Raw genomic sequence first — 16,292 nt, forward strand, 5'->3', positions numbered from 1 at the left:
AACTTGTCTACCGAAAACCCCAGAGGAATGTTGGGGGTTTATACGACCCGGGATTTTAGAAGGGGATTCATAACATTGTTTTCACACACGAAGAGAGAAAGAATGTCGCCAAGGTATATATAGTGTCAACGATATTCTGGAACTATATTTCTCTCATTTGAGATGCTACACACATTTGACGATGTGATTCAAGGAAGTCCAGTCCAAAAGACTCCTTAACCATGGTCCTGTGTCGAAATCTGAACTTCGGTCGCGTTCATAACAGCCTTGATATGGTTTGGTAAGAAGACTTAACTCTTTCATGATGAAATTTAACAATAGAAGTGATCACTCCTAATGGACATTTTAGGTCGAAATCGAGTTTTTGGATTATATTTATATAGTGGATTAATAAGAAAGTCCCTTAATGGATAGTAAAGTTACTTCACCTGCTAAACGTGATGAAAAATGTTCTTTTATGAATCGTGACTTACTGGATAATGTTCCGATATATTTCCCTAGTGTCTATCATACGGATTCACCCAGACAGTAACAACTTCACACAAAAAGTGTTGTCTCGGTGTTTGTGTCTGTGTGTGTGTGTGTGTTGTGTTGTGTGTGTGTGTGTGTGTGTTGTGTGTGTTGTGTGTGTGTGTGTGTGTGTGTTGGTGTGTGTGTGTGGTGTGTGTTGTGTTGTGTGTGTGTGTGTGGTGTGTGTGTGTGTGTGTGTGTGTGTGTGTGTGTGTGTGTGTGTGGTGTGTGTGTGTGGTGTGTGTGTGGTGTGGTGTTTGTGGAACTAAAGACCGTAAAAATTACCGGTTTTTCACCGGGAGGGATATTATTCTGAAATATGTACGTTTGATTATGTTGTTCGAAGGGTGTTTGTATGTTAGTTCCAGGAACGTCTTCAGGAAAAGGAAAGAAAAGAATTTAGGGTATTATGAATATAATAAAATTTACAAATGCTACCGTCTTACTCGTTATTCGAGAACACTGTGAACTAAACATACAGAGGATCCTGAGACTTCCATAACAAAATAACCGGAAACTTTGGGATTTTTGCGCCACGAAGATGGGATCCAACATACGAAAAAACAATAGTAACTTGACCTCACTGAATAGTGTCCCTTCGAGATGGACGTTCGAACCATATTTTTGGTTTTAGTTCGTTGTATTTATTATTCGACATTGAGTCATCCTGTAAGGGGACTGACACTTTTGTTTTTTGTTAATTTTGTTTTACCAAACCGTTATCCGTGATAACGACTATATAGAACCCTGCGGTACAATCCGTGTTTACTAAACGTTACAAGAAACCTCATCATCGTGATGTCTAGATTTTATGTAAAGTAGACTATGATAACGTTTTGAACCTACTCGTTTAAAGTAATGGTGTTTTTTTACTTTATTGAATTGTTAACTGTTCTAGTCTTCCTACTGCTGTACTTTCGGTTTGAAGACCACCACAAACCTAGACCCTTTAGCGTCGCACCAATACACGGTATTAGAAGGTAACCCGCCCGAGCTACCCCAAGAGCCTCCGAAACCCCGCAAAGGCCGAAACCAGCCTTACAATTGGTCTGCTGTAACAAAATTGGAAACGACCCTCCTCCCGGGAGACAGAGTACAGGGTCGGACCGACACCAGTTTCTCCCAAGTTACTGAAGTTATGCGGTAACATCACAGCACTTATTCAGAATCCAGCTGTCTTTGATGTGTATGAATCATTTCCTTTTGTGCTGCTGAAGCCACTTGGTGCTCCCTTAATGTTTAACTGCACTCTAGGGTCATGACGCTTCTCTTCCTGAAAATGACCCTCTGGTCTCTTCACAGCGTCACTGTTTGTGGTATCTTTAAATTGATTTTCCATTTTGTTGGTCTTTAACGACTCCAGGGGCCGATCAACCATCTCTGTTCAGGTTCTGTAGAAAATTCTCTATCCATGCCAACACTTAGTCATAGACTGTGTAAAAAAGCTTTACTCTTCTCCCTCTTAATCCCAGTTTTTTGGGGATGTTATGAATGATCATTGTGGCATGGCGTTGTATGATGTGATTTGAAGAATAGCTCACACTATGAAATAATCAAAGATGTTCCATATCCTGTGAGACTCGATTTGAATTGAAAAGGCTTTTCCAGTTTGCCTCCCACTCATCAACCTAATTCTCTTCTACTGCTAAATGTATAAAAACAGATTGATTGTTCGGGTTGGTCCCCATCAGGTTTTTTGTGTGTCAAAGGGGCCTAGAAATAGTTGATGGGGAGGGGTCTTTCACATTTAATGAAAATGTCCTTAAGCCTGAAACTTTCCCACACTTGTTTGAGGGAGAATGGGGGCCCTAAGATTTGTTTTGATCAAAATTTGAGTTAATGGTCGATAGATAGATGCTGTATGAATATGTGCCATAACTGATGTAAGTGGGACAAGTGCCCTCCCTATACACCCACCCTTTTTATGTCTATGAGATGGGGCGCCCCTCCACCCCCCTTGGTTCTTGCACACTGGTTTCAGGGCCTTCAAAAGGGGGCCCCTCAAGCTTTGATCCTCTACATGGGTGCAGAAAAACATCTTTTTGCCCTACACTGTGCCCAGGAAACCAAAGTTTTGCCGCCGCCGTATGCTAATGCGGCCAAGCTAATCACCCTTCCCAGTTACAAGATTTATATACCATAATGGCCCCCAGTGGTACCCCCGCAACCTCTGAATTCTGTGGCCCCCTGATCTACCCCTGGAAGTCCCATGGAGAAAAGGTGTCTCCTGTCTGTGAATGCAGCTGCCTTGCCACCACCTCAGCCTCTTGCTTTCTCTTACAAAAGAGGGTAACATGAAAACAGTCCTGAGGGTGGGCCCCTTAATGCCGTCCCCCTCATTCTCTACGTAATGTACTTTTCCAGTAAATGTCATGAAACACACAAGGGCTTGAAGGTAGGCTCCAGACAGATAAATGTGTAGGATAAAAGACAAACTGTGGCCCCTCAGTCCTCTCAGTGTGTCTGGGACTTCTGCTTTGATAATACTCCTTTTATCAATATCTAAACCCATTTCATCTTTTAGCATTATATCAGAGAGCTCCTTTTTGACTGATTTCATACTTGGTCAACATACACATCAATTACCCTTTCTTTATCCTTCCTCTTCTTCCTCATCAGGCTTTAACACTTTAAATATGATGGGTAGTTTGTGAAAACAGGATATTCTAACATTTGTAAGAAACCCAGTGTAAGTAGTAAGCTAAAGCAAAATTTGTTCAACACTAGTCTGCATTGTGCAGACCACTCCCGGACCCTTTGAATGGCACACATGGAGCTGTGCAGTGCTGGCTGGATCCTCAGAGCTCCTCGATCGGTCCCTGGGTCTCCTCAGGTGAACTCTGGTCCGGCTGGTTCAGATTGAGAAGGGAAACATCTTCCTTTAAATAAAAAGGCAATGACTCAAGGAAATCTCTTTTTGTTCAACTAAATATTAAGTGTACTGTATGTATTGTATTTGAAAATAAATTGGGTAAGATGAACTCAACATGTGTTCAACAATATATTTGGATTCAGGCAAGATTTACTACGAGTTCTATAAACAACAGATGTTTGTATTGCACTTCTCTTCTAAATTGTTTATCTGTGGTCTCTTAAGCAGGTTAGTGAGGTAGTCGGTATAATTCTGTAAATCCTCCTAGATACAGTTTGGAGAGTGTACGGGGTGAACGTTTGCAATTTTGTACAAAATTCCTTGCTAGGAAATATTTGGAGTGTGTACTGTCGGCCCAAACCAGGCACTTTCATCAGGCAGATGCATTTTGTTGTGCAACTTTTTTGTACACTTTTTTTTTTAGTGAGAATGTTGTTTGCACACCTATTCATTTAATACAGACTAACTCACATATGAAAATATATCAACCAAAATTGTATTTGCATTACACTGCATATTGTAGAACCAAAGCTTTGAATTAATACTTTTGACAATCTAGCGTCCTCAATATTTTGTCTTAATGATTTTAGAAACTGTTGTTTTGTGCTACTACATGCCACTGTACACTCCACTGTATTTATATTCTAATATACTTTAATTAATGTTGTATTTAATAATTAAGAAACCCGCTAATAGTGGTTTTAATGTACAGGAAGGTTGACCATAGCATCTAAAGACATTATGGATAACCTGTTCTTTGATTTGCCTGCAGTGACACAGGACTAAATTGCTATTGCATTACACAAATAAATACATGTTACTGTTCAGGCGTATTAAGGTCAAAGCCTCTGCAATGGATTCAGGAATGGTGCAGTATGTGTTTGTGTGGCTGTATGTGTGCGTGCATGTGAACCATAGCAGCGGGCACTTACTGCCACATCCAGATGGTGCTGGAAACAAACAGGGCCACACTGTAGGACCCCTCCATAGGAGCGTCTAGACTGGTCCCTGACCAGACAGATACAGCCTCCCATCAAATTAGCGTTTGTCAGATTTATGGTAATGGTCCGCAACAGTCTTCCTGTCAGTGACGTCAAGATTTACAGCACTGGGCCCAATCCCCACCCCCCAGCCCCACAAATACACCCATACACATATACACCATCCTCACCCTGACCACTCCCTTTACTACAACTGCAACCTCCCCTGTCCCATCCTCTTTTTTTTGCCATCCTTAATTTCTTGAACCTGGTTATTGCTTTTGAACAACTCACCCGCCACCAGGCCTCCTCCACGTTGCTGGGTGGAGAAATTGTGAGCGTGGTTGTGTGAGCACGCCATACCCAAGTCTCCTTTGCCTTACATTTCAGAACCCCAGTGGGGGAAAGAATATCCACTTGGGGTGGCAAAACCACCCAAGCCCCCTCTGCTTCCCTAACAATGGGTTTTGTCAGGGTTTCCTGTTAATCCTCTGTGATGAAGCTTGAGTGTTTTCGGGGTGAAGGGTTGGGGATGAGGTTGAGGTCGTGGTGCATAGAAGCCGGTGGGGGGGGAGTAAAGGCGTTTTATGTTGGTATAGTTTGGTGCGACACAGATATTGAGTGGTCGATTTTAAAAGGGAAAGGAGCAGAGGAAGAACAGATACATTATTGGTGTTGGAGTGCGAGTGGAGGACAGACGGAGAGCCCCATGTATACAGATTAGCGTCGCCCCCTCTTTCATGTTGGTGTTGTTTGGGCGGTAACCCGATCCCTGGGCCCTAGCACTAGTGGGCCCAGTGGGAAAGGCTTCCTGACAGATATCCCGTCCATTCTCAGCTCAAATGTTTTTCCAAGGCTGCCCCTCTGCCTTTGATCTGGGCTCCTTCTCAACCACACAGGGTCACAAGCTTCCATGTCAGGCCCGATAGGAGAAGGCCGATACTGGAGCAGCTTACTGAAAGGGGGAAAAGGGGGAAGCTCCAGTCTGTTGTTCACACATCTTGCCCCATGATCTAGACCTGTCTTGGTTGTCTCTTAAAAAGTGGACTTTACGCTCCAGACGGTCAGTTGGTCACATCACCTCCGTCCGTCAGATGAAACTCCACCTTGCACCTCCGTTCCAAAATAACAGCTGGTACTCAGCTGTTATGCAGTTTGTTTTTGGAACACTGTGTTCACTGTGACCTAGCTGATTTCTTGTGGAAATGTTCTGCTGTTCAGGCAAGATGTCCATCCTCTGCTATGTCAACGATCACTCAAGAAATAAATAGCATTCGTATACCAGAAATAGAATATGTTATCTGTTATTTAGCACATTTGAATTAATTCATACAATATGTGTTCTTTTTTTGTTTCTATAAGATCAGGAGATTACAGTAACTAAGTAACGGCAATGCATTGCATCTTCCCTCACAGTGCAATGGATGCAGTGTGTTTCCGCAGAAAGCTGGGGGGCGCTCTAACTTCACTCATTGGCTTTTTTGTGTGTGTGTGTGTGTGTGTGTGTGTGTGTGTGTGTGTGTGTGTGTGTGTGTGTGTGTTCCAGCTCGTCTCCTTGTCCAGACACCTTAGCGTCAGGGCAATAGTGTTAGAGCTCTGAAACGAGGGCCAGACAGACAGAAGTGGGATGAATGAATTGGGTAGTGGGGCTGATAGGGGAGAAAGAGAGGGAGAGAGTGAGAGAGACCGGGTGAGGATGTTTCTTCAGAATACGGGGATGAGTTGCCTGCTAAACAGTGACAAGCAAATCAGCTTTAAAACAGGGCCTCCCCGTACACACACAGACACGCAGGCATAATGGGTTGTTTTGTCGTTTTAAGTAAGACACGGTCTACTTCACCGGGCGTGATGTCGAGCTGGTGCAGACAGGGTCAATCTTATTATTGCTGTATGGCTGTCATTTCAGTCTGGTAGGTCTCTGTGATATTGTGTTGTAAGATGTAAAAACCAACAGAGGACATATTCAACATTCACGGCATCAAACCTGTTCCACACAACTGGATGTGCATTGTCGAGGCACGGAATGGGAGTGACGCGTATCCCCCAAATGTTCCAGTGCACTCTTTCAGTGTCTGTCTAGTGTGTGTGTGTGTAGGTGTCTGTGTTTGTACGGGGATCTATTTCTGATGCGGGGGGTAATTAATGGCACCTGTTCAGTGTCCTTAGTTGGCCATCAATTTTGAAGTGCAGTAAATCTTGTGTTTTATCACCCGCAGCCATAGTTGAAAGCGAGTTACGGTGCTCACTGCCAAATCTGCATGTTGTTGACTTCGTGCCTGCATCCTCTGGCGAGTGGTGGTTAGAAAGCAGGTGGAGTAGGAGTTATCAAAACATCCGAAGCAAGCACACGTCTTGGTCTGAACGTTGTGCTGTGTTATTCTGCAGAGTAAAGCCTGCTGGATGTTTTGGTGATGTGTGGTGGGGACCTAGGCCAACCCCATCTGTGGTTGGCGGGATAACAACCTAGCATGGGAAGGGTCCAGTGAGCAGCCGTTAACGAGAATGGTATGCAGTGCGCCTCACACACCCCCTTCCCTCACTGTACTGAACCATACTGTGTCCCACCGTGCACCCCCCATCCAGCTTCAAAGCGGCAAATAACAACAACAACTGAAGGGGGGAGAAGATGAATGAGGATGAATGAATGTGCCCCTTCCATCCCCCCTTTGCCCACACAACCCCTCCCCTGTTCCCTGCTCTCCTCTCCCCTGCCTCCCATCCTTGACAGACTGCCTTCCTCCGTGCCCTTCTCAGCTCCCACCCTCTGCTCTACCCCTGGTTTGCAGGCCTGTGTTATGACTGTGGCCGGTGTGTATTACACACATATCTGTTAGCGCCGCTCCTCCGTCGGGACGCCCATATAAAGGACTGTCATTTTCAAAGGTCAGGAGTGAGCCCTGCACACAAGTGTTGTCCCGACACTTGGTCTGGAAAAATAAAAACGTCCTGCTTGCCTGTCCATGTCCCGTGTCTGTCTGTCTTCGGTGGCTCTGACTCCGAGAGGCAAGTATCTCGGATGTCCTTTCCCCTTCCTCCTCTTCCTCTCTTCTTTCCTATGCTAACCCTACTGTTGGGAAATCAAGATGACCAGCTTGTGTATATTGGCAGCCAAGGAGGAAGTCAGGGTTTGCTTATTTGGTGTGCCCCGCCATAGGAAATGCCAGGAGGTGAATGTGATACTTCCTTTTTAACATTATTATACTCATTAACACCATTGCTGAGACAAGTGCAAACAGATCAAGCATATCAGTTGATGTGTAATCTACCTTTCACCAGGAAGTGTGCCGCGCCACGGGCGTTTTGTGCAAGGACATGACCCCTCTGTGCTGTCGTTGTGCACATGGTTTGTGTGTCTGAGGCTTCTGCTATCCAAAGTTCACCTTTTATAGTAAGCATATCTAGAGCTTGGCAACAGATTTACTTTAGCCCTAGTTATTAGATGAACAATCTTTTTTTGGGAAAGTTCAAAATGTGGTCAAGATGAGGCCAAAGCCCTGTCCAGGTGGCACTTAGTTCCTATAAACAAGATAACTACCATGTATTACTTTAGTAAAAAGTCTTAAGTCTTGCGAAATTAATGTTTTTTAACAAGATGATGATCTGATTTCCACACACTGAAGACCCACAGAGATGTGTGTGGCTTATGTGCCGCCTTACTGTTTGAGCTTTCAACAGCAATAATGATGATCGTCAAGCTCACTAAAAAAACATGTTCGCAATAGAAAAATAATTGTTTCCTTCAAAGTGCCTTAACAGGCCTAAACATGTGTGACAACCATGTGAAAGAGTCTATGGAGATAACCATTGGCACTTTCTTACTGTATTTCTCTGAAATGTCATCAATGTATATTAAACCAATTCCCCCAAGCAATTGTGTATACAAAAGGGTGGAATATGTTACATTTGGAGATTTTTTGGCAAACATTTGGATAAGCACAATACTATGAAATGATCCTAATGATCTAAAAAAACGAACCTTTTCTGAGCAAAGGATTGGAATAAGTGTTATTGAAGCATTATCATTAGTTAATGCTGAACACCTACTGTATATGTTAAAACACTGTTCAGAAACAGTACTGGTGCATCTCATTGGTTTTAAATGTGTCCCTAGGCAAACACATCTAAATTAACCTGCATGCAGCATATCCTTTTGCCGAAAAGGAATTTCAAATAAAAAAATGCTCCGCGGGAATATTTGTATACTTCATCATGTATCTATGACGCCCCAATGTTTAGTATCTATATTTCATCTGAAACAGAAAGCGGTAAACCACACCATAGAGACTGGAAGCTTGTTGGGGTACTTTTATTTAGAACATGCTGTAATGCCACTGCCTGTTTTCCTATCCTGTGGTGCCTCAACAGTAGCCAGAGAGTACGTGAGTGAAACACAAATAGTTTGCTGTGGTGGTAGTGGCTTCCCTCTAACACACATTTATTACGTCTAAAAATACTAAGTGGTTCTCTAAAAAGAGTGCAGCTCCTGTTCTGTCCAACTACGTCAATTTAAAACATAATGCTTTCAGACTCATTGACAAAACATGTATCTAAAAATGTTTTAAACTCCAACTGAATCCCTGTTTGAAGCTCTGCACATTGACCTTTTTCCATTTATGTGTGTTCACATATCCATATCATGTCCTAAACGTATGCAAATCAACATTTGGTCACTTGAGGTCATGTTGCATGGTGGTGTTGCTAGCAGCATGTCGTATGACTTTGAGCTTCCTTTAAATGAAGCCACAGGAGAAAAAGCTACTGCAGTATTCATTTACCTTTCCTACCAGTTGTTTTTTTTTCACCCCAGCATCATTTATGCAAGCGTCTAAAGACTTCTGTTAGGCCAGCGGCTTCTGCTCTTCTGCTTGAACTCTGGTCCGCTGCCAGGAGGCCAAGTTATGTCACCCAATAAATGTCTTGATGTCTTTTTCAAACTGGAGACATGGGGGGCTTTTTTTCCTTCTTTCTGTCATGCATCTTTTAAGGGGACATTCATCTGAAGAAATGCAGCCTGGCTATGTCTTCAGTGATATTTATATTCGGCAGTGTTTTCATTTACATAAAGCCTAGCTAATCAGCTTTTGAAACAACAGTGAGGTAATGTCTCGACAGGGAAGCACAATTAAAACATCTCCAATCCTATAAGAGGCAGCCGATCAATAAAGTCTTTTTTATGGAGAGTGTTTGGCAAGGAGATGTAAGGTTTTATTTGTTTTTCTTAAAGATTGCCCTCTCTTTAAAAGCAAAGGAGGCCTCATAGTCATTTAAAAGTTGCCTTAATAAACGTGGCTGCAGCTGATAAGCCTCCATGTTGCTCTATGCAACAGTATGTGTGAGAGTAATATATCTCACTCGCTTCCAGCTTGTCTGAACATACTGTAAATCTGTCAAACAACATTTAGGGAACTGTTGACTGTATGTTGAATTCAATTTCCAGTTTTAATCCCAGCTGTTTGTCTGGATGCCTTAGAGATTCATGGAGGTAGTCATCAGGATGGATTCCTCTGAGCTCTCAGTGACACAGCACACTGACTCTCAGATCCTCCAGTGTGTGGTTGTAAGGGGAGGGGCACGTCTCGAGGTAGGCAAAGGCCTTTGGACGTATTTATTTCTCCTGTGAGCCTTTTGACCAAGCTCTCCTCGTCAATCTTGTGCTGTCAAGGAGGGCCAGAGGTGGGAGCTCCCTTCTCTCCTCTCTCACAGGGACACTGTGTACGCAAGGACCCCCGGGTCAGACCCTGGATTCTCTTTAGGTAGCTGTTTTAAAATCCACACTGTACGTGAAGGGTGCTGGGAGATGTCCAGTTTGTATGCTCTCACCCAGCTAATGAGGCCTTAACCTTCTTCGTTGACTTTTACTTCGTTAACACTCGGTCTAAATATAATTAAATGTTAAGGGACAGACAATAATCTATCTCAAGTCTATTACAGATCTTCCATGTCTTCATCTCATCCCCTTGCTTCCTCTTAAGGATCAACTGTCTGTGCGATTGACAGCTGCTGAAGGACAGACTTCCCCCTCTGCAGAAATCTTTACATGTAGCTTTAGGGATGGTTGGTGGGGGGTAGAGGCGACAAGGAGAAAAGAGCAAAAATGAGGATAGAATGACCTCATCAAACCACGTTTTTACACGTGTTCCTCCATCTGACGCGCGTATGTTTCTGATCTTACCGTTTTTCTGGAAGAGGAGAATTTTTCCTGTTTGAGCAGACTGGCGGGGTTCACCTAGAAGTCGGGGGGGTCGGGTTGCTCAGCCAACGTCTGGTTCTGTTGAAGCAGATTCCCCACATCTCCATCAAACAGCAGCTCTGTTTTGGCACGGCTCTGAAAACTGACCCTGGTGGTCACTGATGTCTGAGAGTGTGCGGAAATATCCGGGCGGCAACCCTTTGCTGCTCATTGGTTTCCCTCCATTAAAGAGAAGCAATGGTATCTCATAACAACCACTGCTAGGCAGAGGACAAAAGTATTTTTTATTTCAATGTATTAATCTAAACGCTACAAGTGGGCTGCAGTTAAAACCAAAACCACATTTCCAGGAGTTATTGTAGTAAACACAAATCTTGAACATTTTCCAAAGATACGTGAACATTGACACTGAATATTTGTTTATCCTCTCATCTGTTTATATCTGCTTCTCCCCAAGTTTTAATTGCATGCACAAGCACACCTGGAGAATGTGCGCACAGATGCAGCAGTTGGTGTACACTTGTGAATGTGTTTTCCTTCCTGCCAGACTCTTTCATTGAACAGAGTAACAGTGGGTTGAACAGGGTCGTCCCCTGACAAGAGCAGTAAGGTGTGTGTGTGTGTGTGTGTGTGTGTGTGTGTGTGTGTGTGTGTGTGTGTGTGTGTGTGTGTGTGTGTGTGTGTGTGTGTGTGTGTGTGTGTGTGTGTGTGTGTGTGTGTGTGTGTGGGTGGTGTGTGTGTGTGTGTGTTGTGTGTGTGTGTCCGCCCGCCCGGCCCGGCCCAGCCTTGTCCAGACTAGTTCCTGTCCTGCTAATAAAAGAGATCTCTTTTTACTTTCGGATACTGATCTCTCCACACGAGTTTAAGGATCTCATTCACGGTTCACACTGCATTTGCCCCCTAATGTCTCACAGCAGGCCTCAGTCCCAGGCTGTGATTCATGGAGTAACAGGTCTGCCTCTAGCTGCCACAAGGGTCCGTCCGGTCAGGCGGGGTCCACCATGCACACAAAAACATGCTGCACCAGTGCTTAAATGCATGCATCGAAACTCTCCCATTACCTTTCACACATTTTCTCATGTAGACTTTGATCACTTATGACATGATTACATTACATCATAAAAGTACCACCATATGGGGTTGTATTATTAGTTAGTACTCAGTCCCTTTTAAATAAAATAAAAAATACAACGTTTTTTTGTCTTTTTGAAATATTGTTACATTTTGCTTCATAAAGATCTTAACATGTTCCATAGACCAGAGCTGTATTGTGACAGTATTTGTTGTTTTGTGCTTCAGCGTGTGAAGCTGTACCGCACATGAGGGTTCTTGCAAAGACCCAAGAGTTTTTTCGACAAACATTTACTTTTTGGGTTTAACTTGTTGTGATTCCATGTGCAGAACCTAATCACTCAATTGGCACCACATGCATTCGTTTTTGTTTTCTAAAGAATTCATTGTTTTGTTTGTCTTGTTTTAGTGTTTCCGGGCACTGTGCTGTAAAGGACCCCCGCCGCCAAGACCAGAGTACGATGTGGTGTGCATCGGCCTGACAGGTGCTGGAAAGACCAGCCTGCTCTCACGCCTCTGTAGTGAGGGCAGCGACGGCATCGTCCCCACAACAGGTCTGTACACAACACGGATCAGGAAGAAAGAGGGCCTTTTTTCATAGTATAATGTGTGTACTTAAATAGAAGCATGCACTCCCCTCAGATGTGTTCTTGAAAGCTTTTCATGCTTCTGAACTGCTTTCATGTTTGAAGAACATGCTGTCCTCTGGATTATAATCATAGCTAGATCATTCTATCGAGGTATTACAGCTCTCCAATAGGGGGAAGCAAGTCTTCAGCAAGTCTTCCAAAGTCCCAGTGCTCATGCCAGAAATGCTCTGCTGTATCTCACCGGCCAATACTCTGCTTCTCTCTTGCAGTCAAGAGGCTGCTGTTGCGTATGTCCAGATGAGCAGGCTTCAGGGTTAGCACATCATTTTCTTGGTAGTCAATACTCTGCTTTCCATAAACGCAAGGCAATCCCTCAAGGACTCTGGCATTCCTTTCTCCTCCCCTGGCTTTGACAGCAGTCAGGTTAGAGCCTGAGCAGAAGTCCCGTTTTAGATTTAGTTTTTTTGCACTTTGACTAGGAAACAGCTAAATATAAAGTGATTCCCTAGTGTGTTACCTGTAACCCTTAGTGTGTGTGGGTCTCTGTGGCCGGGGGGGTTGTTCCAGGGAGTGAACACCTGTCTGCTGCTCAATACGCCTTCATAAATGAAATATGTCCATTACTTACTTAAGAGTAGAATTATTTTAGCTCTCTTCTCTGAAACGAGATTTAGCTGTCAGCAATGTCTGTGTCTGCCAACATCTACAGAGGGACCATCACGATGAACAATGAGGGGGAAGTCTCCTGCTGTTCCCCCCACTATTTACTTCATGGTTTTGCACTGTCGTAATGTGCTTAAAAACCACATTTAGCAGTTAATTCAGATGTTTGAAAAATCCTAATGACATGTCTTTCCCATCTCTCCTCCTGTGTGTGAACGTTTCCAGGAAAGGAATTCCCACCAAGACAGTTTAGCATATATTGAGCAACATTAAATATCTTCCTTCATTGGCTGTCTGTACTATTTCCCACCCTATGCAACCACAAAACCATAGTAGCGCTTTACACATAAGCTCTATCTTCCTCTAACTCCAACGTTGAACAAAGCACTGTTTGGCTTTTTTTGTTTTTCCGTTTTCTAACCCGGACCACACAAAGTGTTATTTTCTTTCGTTTTTTTGCAACACAAATATGTTTTCATACTCTGTGTGTTCACCAGCTGGCGGTTTGGAAAGGTACACCAAATATCCTGGGGAAACTGAACGATACATATGTTTTCTGTTTTAAACGAGTTCAATTTTATTTTTCTCACTATTTAAATGCAATCCAACCAGCATTCCTAAAAGTTAATTGACACACACACTTACACACTTACATATCACATAAATTCTTTATGCGGGGTGTCCGCGGGGTCTTAAAAAGTATTACAAGTTGATAAATCAATTTAGCGAAAATTAAGGCTATTAAAAAGTATTAAATGGCATTTTCCAAGGTATTACATTTTGTAGCTTGTTTCCAATAAGTATATAAATAGTCCAAAGAGGTTGTATTCTACAGTCTGCTTGAATGTAATCATTGCGTAGGTGTGTAGTGTGATTCTGTGTAGTCTATTTATGGCATCCCGTTGGATTTGACGTCATCTGAACAGGACATCGCACGCTCACTGCTTGATAGCGAGCGAAGGTCCGTTTACGCCGGTTGTTAAACAACATCGTTATGGGGAAATGCAAGTTTGCGTCCAAATGGTTGGAAGATAAGGAGGAAGGACAATCAATACTGTATATAGTACATGTGAGGTGAAGTGTGTCGCCAATGTAACCGGTTAAAACTCAAAGTGGCGATGAGGTCTTAAAATGTATGGAAAGGGTCTTAAAAAAGGTCTTAAAAGGTTTTACATTTGACTTCAGGATTCCTGCGTATACCCTGTTATGTCGTTACAATGATGGATTTTATTTTCCTCCCTCAGGTTTCAGCATAAAGGCAGTGCCATTTCCAAATGCCATCTTGAATGTAAAAGAACTCGGAGGTAAGACATGCTTTAGCCTTTCAAAATGTAATTATAAATGTTTTCACTTCTGTCACAGCAAGACTCTGTGAGTAAATCTGTGTTAGGTGGAATATAGTTACCTAGCATGACATTTCCTTTGTCCCCACCCACGACATTGGTTGCAAACCCAACAAAGACAATTACTAAAAACTGCATTGAAAAACAAAACATAAACCAATACACCTTTTTAGATCTGATTGAACTTTTGATTTAAAAGCAGTTGCAAGTAGAGAATAGTTGCCGTTTCTTGGCAGCCTCAAATATTAGGATATTTAAAAAATCTTCATTAATTTTAAATAATGAAATGGAATCCATATTAAGAGTAATCATTCACCTGGTTTCCGTCGTTTTTCATTTTCACTCATTACACTTTTAAATGCCAACCCCATAAGTTCACTCATTATTTTATGTGTTCGATACGATTAATTTAATTAGTTATTTCTCTCATTGTGTGGGTGAGTGTTTTGATCTTCTACCAGTTAGGAAACTGTTTTGCTCAAATAAGAACACTTTTTCTGACATCCAATGCTATCTCTCGATTTTAACTGTTTACACTGAAAACTGTGTACACCAAGGAGGCAGAAGCATGATTGTTTTACACCCGGTAGCATCACACCTTTTTGTACAGACGTCAGACCAGTAAGTGTTTTTGGAAGTGGCTATACAATCTGCTGCCTCTTATTCCTGGAAATGCAGAGCACTCGAGGAAACGGTTTAATACGCACAGATGAGGGAACTTGAGGTGGAGACACATAAACAGAATAAATGCAATGGGAGGCTTCCAGTCCTTAAAGGGAGTCCTAGAGCAGGGATAAATCAGGGCTGTCCGTTCTCCTACAAACAACAAGAAAATGTTTTGTTTTGTTGAGAGTTGAAATAATTTACGTTGTTTTTTTGTGCACTATACTGTAGGCACATGACAGGTGCAGTGAGTGTTTTGAAGGCTCACCCATCTTAAACTCCTGAAAAGATGAAAAAAACACACACACACACACACACACACACACACACACACACACACACACACACACACACACACACACACACACACACTTGAGAGGCACCGGGGGACCACCAACGAGGGTGCTACCAAATTTGGACAGAGCGCACTAGAGGGTTTTCAAAAGAAGTTTTTCTGGATTGGTTCAAAGCCAGTCTGCTGGGAGGTTATTGTGGTTGGAAAAACACTGGTTCCACGGGTGACACATTTGATTTAGATAAGTTAGTATAGGCTGCCACCACAGAAAAGGATGAAATCTGTTCTCTTTTTCTCTTTGCCCCTTCCTTGGAATCTTGCTCCCCTGCTCCTTTTCTTGTAAATACACACAGTGGGAGAATTTTAGTTTGATTGATGGGGCCATTCGTTGTGGATGCGTTGGTAAAAACAAGAACTTGATGTTTAGACTGACTACTTATATTTTGAGTCTAGTATCAGATTTAGGTTTTCTATGAAATGTTGACATGCAACCTTGTTGTGACCTGAATAAAGGAGGGCTCTCCCTGTTCCAAATGCAACTGACGTAAATGAGGTGTCAGGAGAGTTTGTGCTCTTGCAAAATGTTCCACCAGTCAGTTCTCATAATGAGCCTTTTAGATCGTGTTATGATTAAACCAGCCCCTTTCCGGGGTCACTTTGTAACTTTCTAAGCTCTTCCCATTTCTCTCAGTATACAATATTTCTCTTCTTTCCGTTCGGCTTTAAAACAAGCAACAATGCCCAGTATAGTTACATGTTGTTTTTCACCGCATCAATGATGACACAAGATGTGACGCACAGAAATCAGTAATCCTGACCCCAAAAAACCTATATGCATACCTGTGAGCCTCTCCGCTCACACAGGGTTCAAAGAGGGACGGAAGGAGCAGGGTTTGGGTGTAACACGGGGGTTTATTGTTTAACAAACACAAAACACGTCGCCCGTGCGGGCTCCTTCACGGGCTCCTTCATGAGCTCCTTCACGGGCTCCTTCACGGGCTCCTTCACGAGCTTCTTCACGAGCTCCTTCACAGGCTTCTTCACGAGCTCCTTCACGGGCTTCTTCACGAGCTCCTTCACGGGCTTCTTCACAAGCTCCTTCACGGGCTTCTTCA

General features: G+C 43.1%; 1 protein-coding gene across 1 annotated transcript in view; it reads left to right on the forward strand.

Moving 5' to 3' along the window:
* Positions 1 to 16,292, forward strand: part of arl15a (ADP-ribosylation factor-like 15a) — a gene marked incomplete at its 3' end in the record, with an annotated part of 33,020 nt that overhangs the window by 9,072 nt on the left and 7,656 nt on the right. The window contains exons 2-3 of the mRNA XM_010783185.1: positions 12,033 to 12,177; positions 14,121 to 14,180. Of these exons, the coding sequence (XP_010781487.1) occupies positions 12,033 to 12,177; positions 14,121 to 14,180 (205 nt within the window). The remainder of the gene's footprint in view (positions 1 to 12,032; positions 12,178 to 14,120; positions 14,181 to 16,292) is intronic.

The sequence above is a fragment of the Notothenia coriiceps genome, unplaced genomic scaffold, assembly GCF_000735185.1.
Source record: "Notothenia coriiceps isolate Sejong01 unplaced genomic scaffold, NC01 NC01_scaffold00024824, whole genome shotgun sequence".
NCBI classification, from domain to species: domain Eukaryota; kingdom Metazoa; phylum Chordata; class Actinopteri; order Perciformes; family Nototheniidae; genus Notothenia; species Notothenia coriiceps.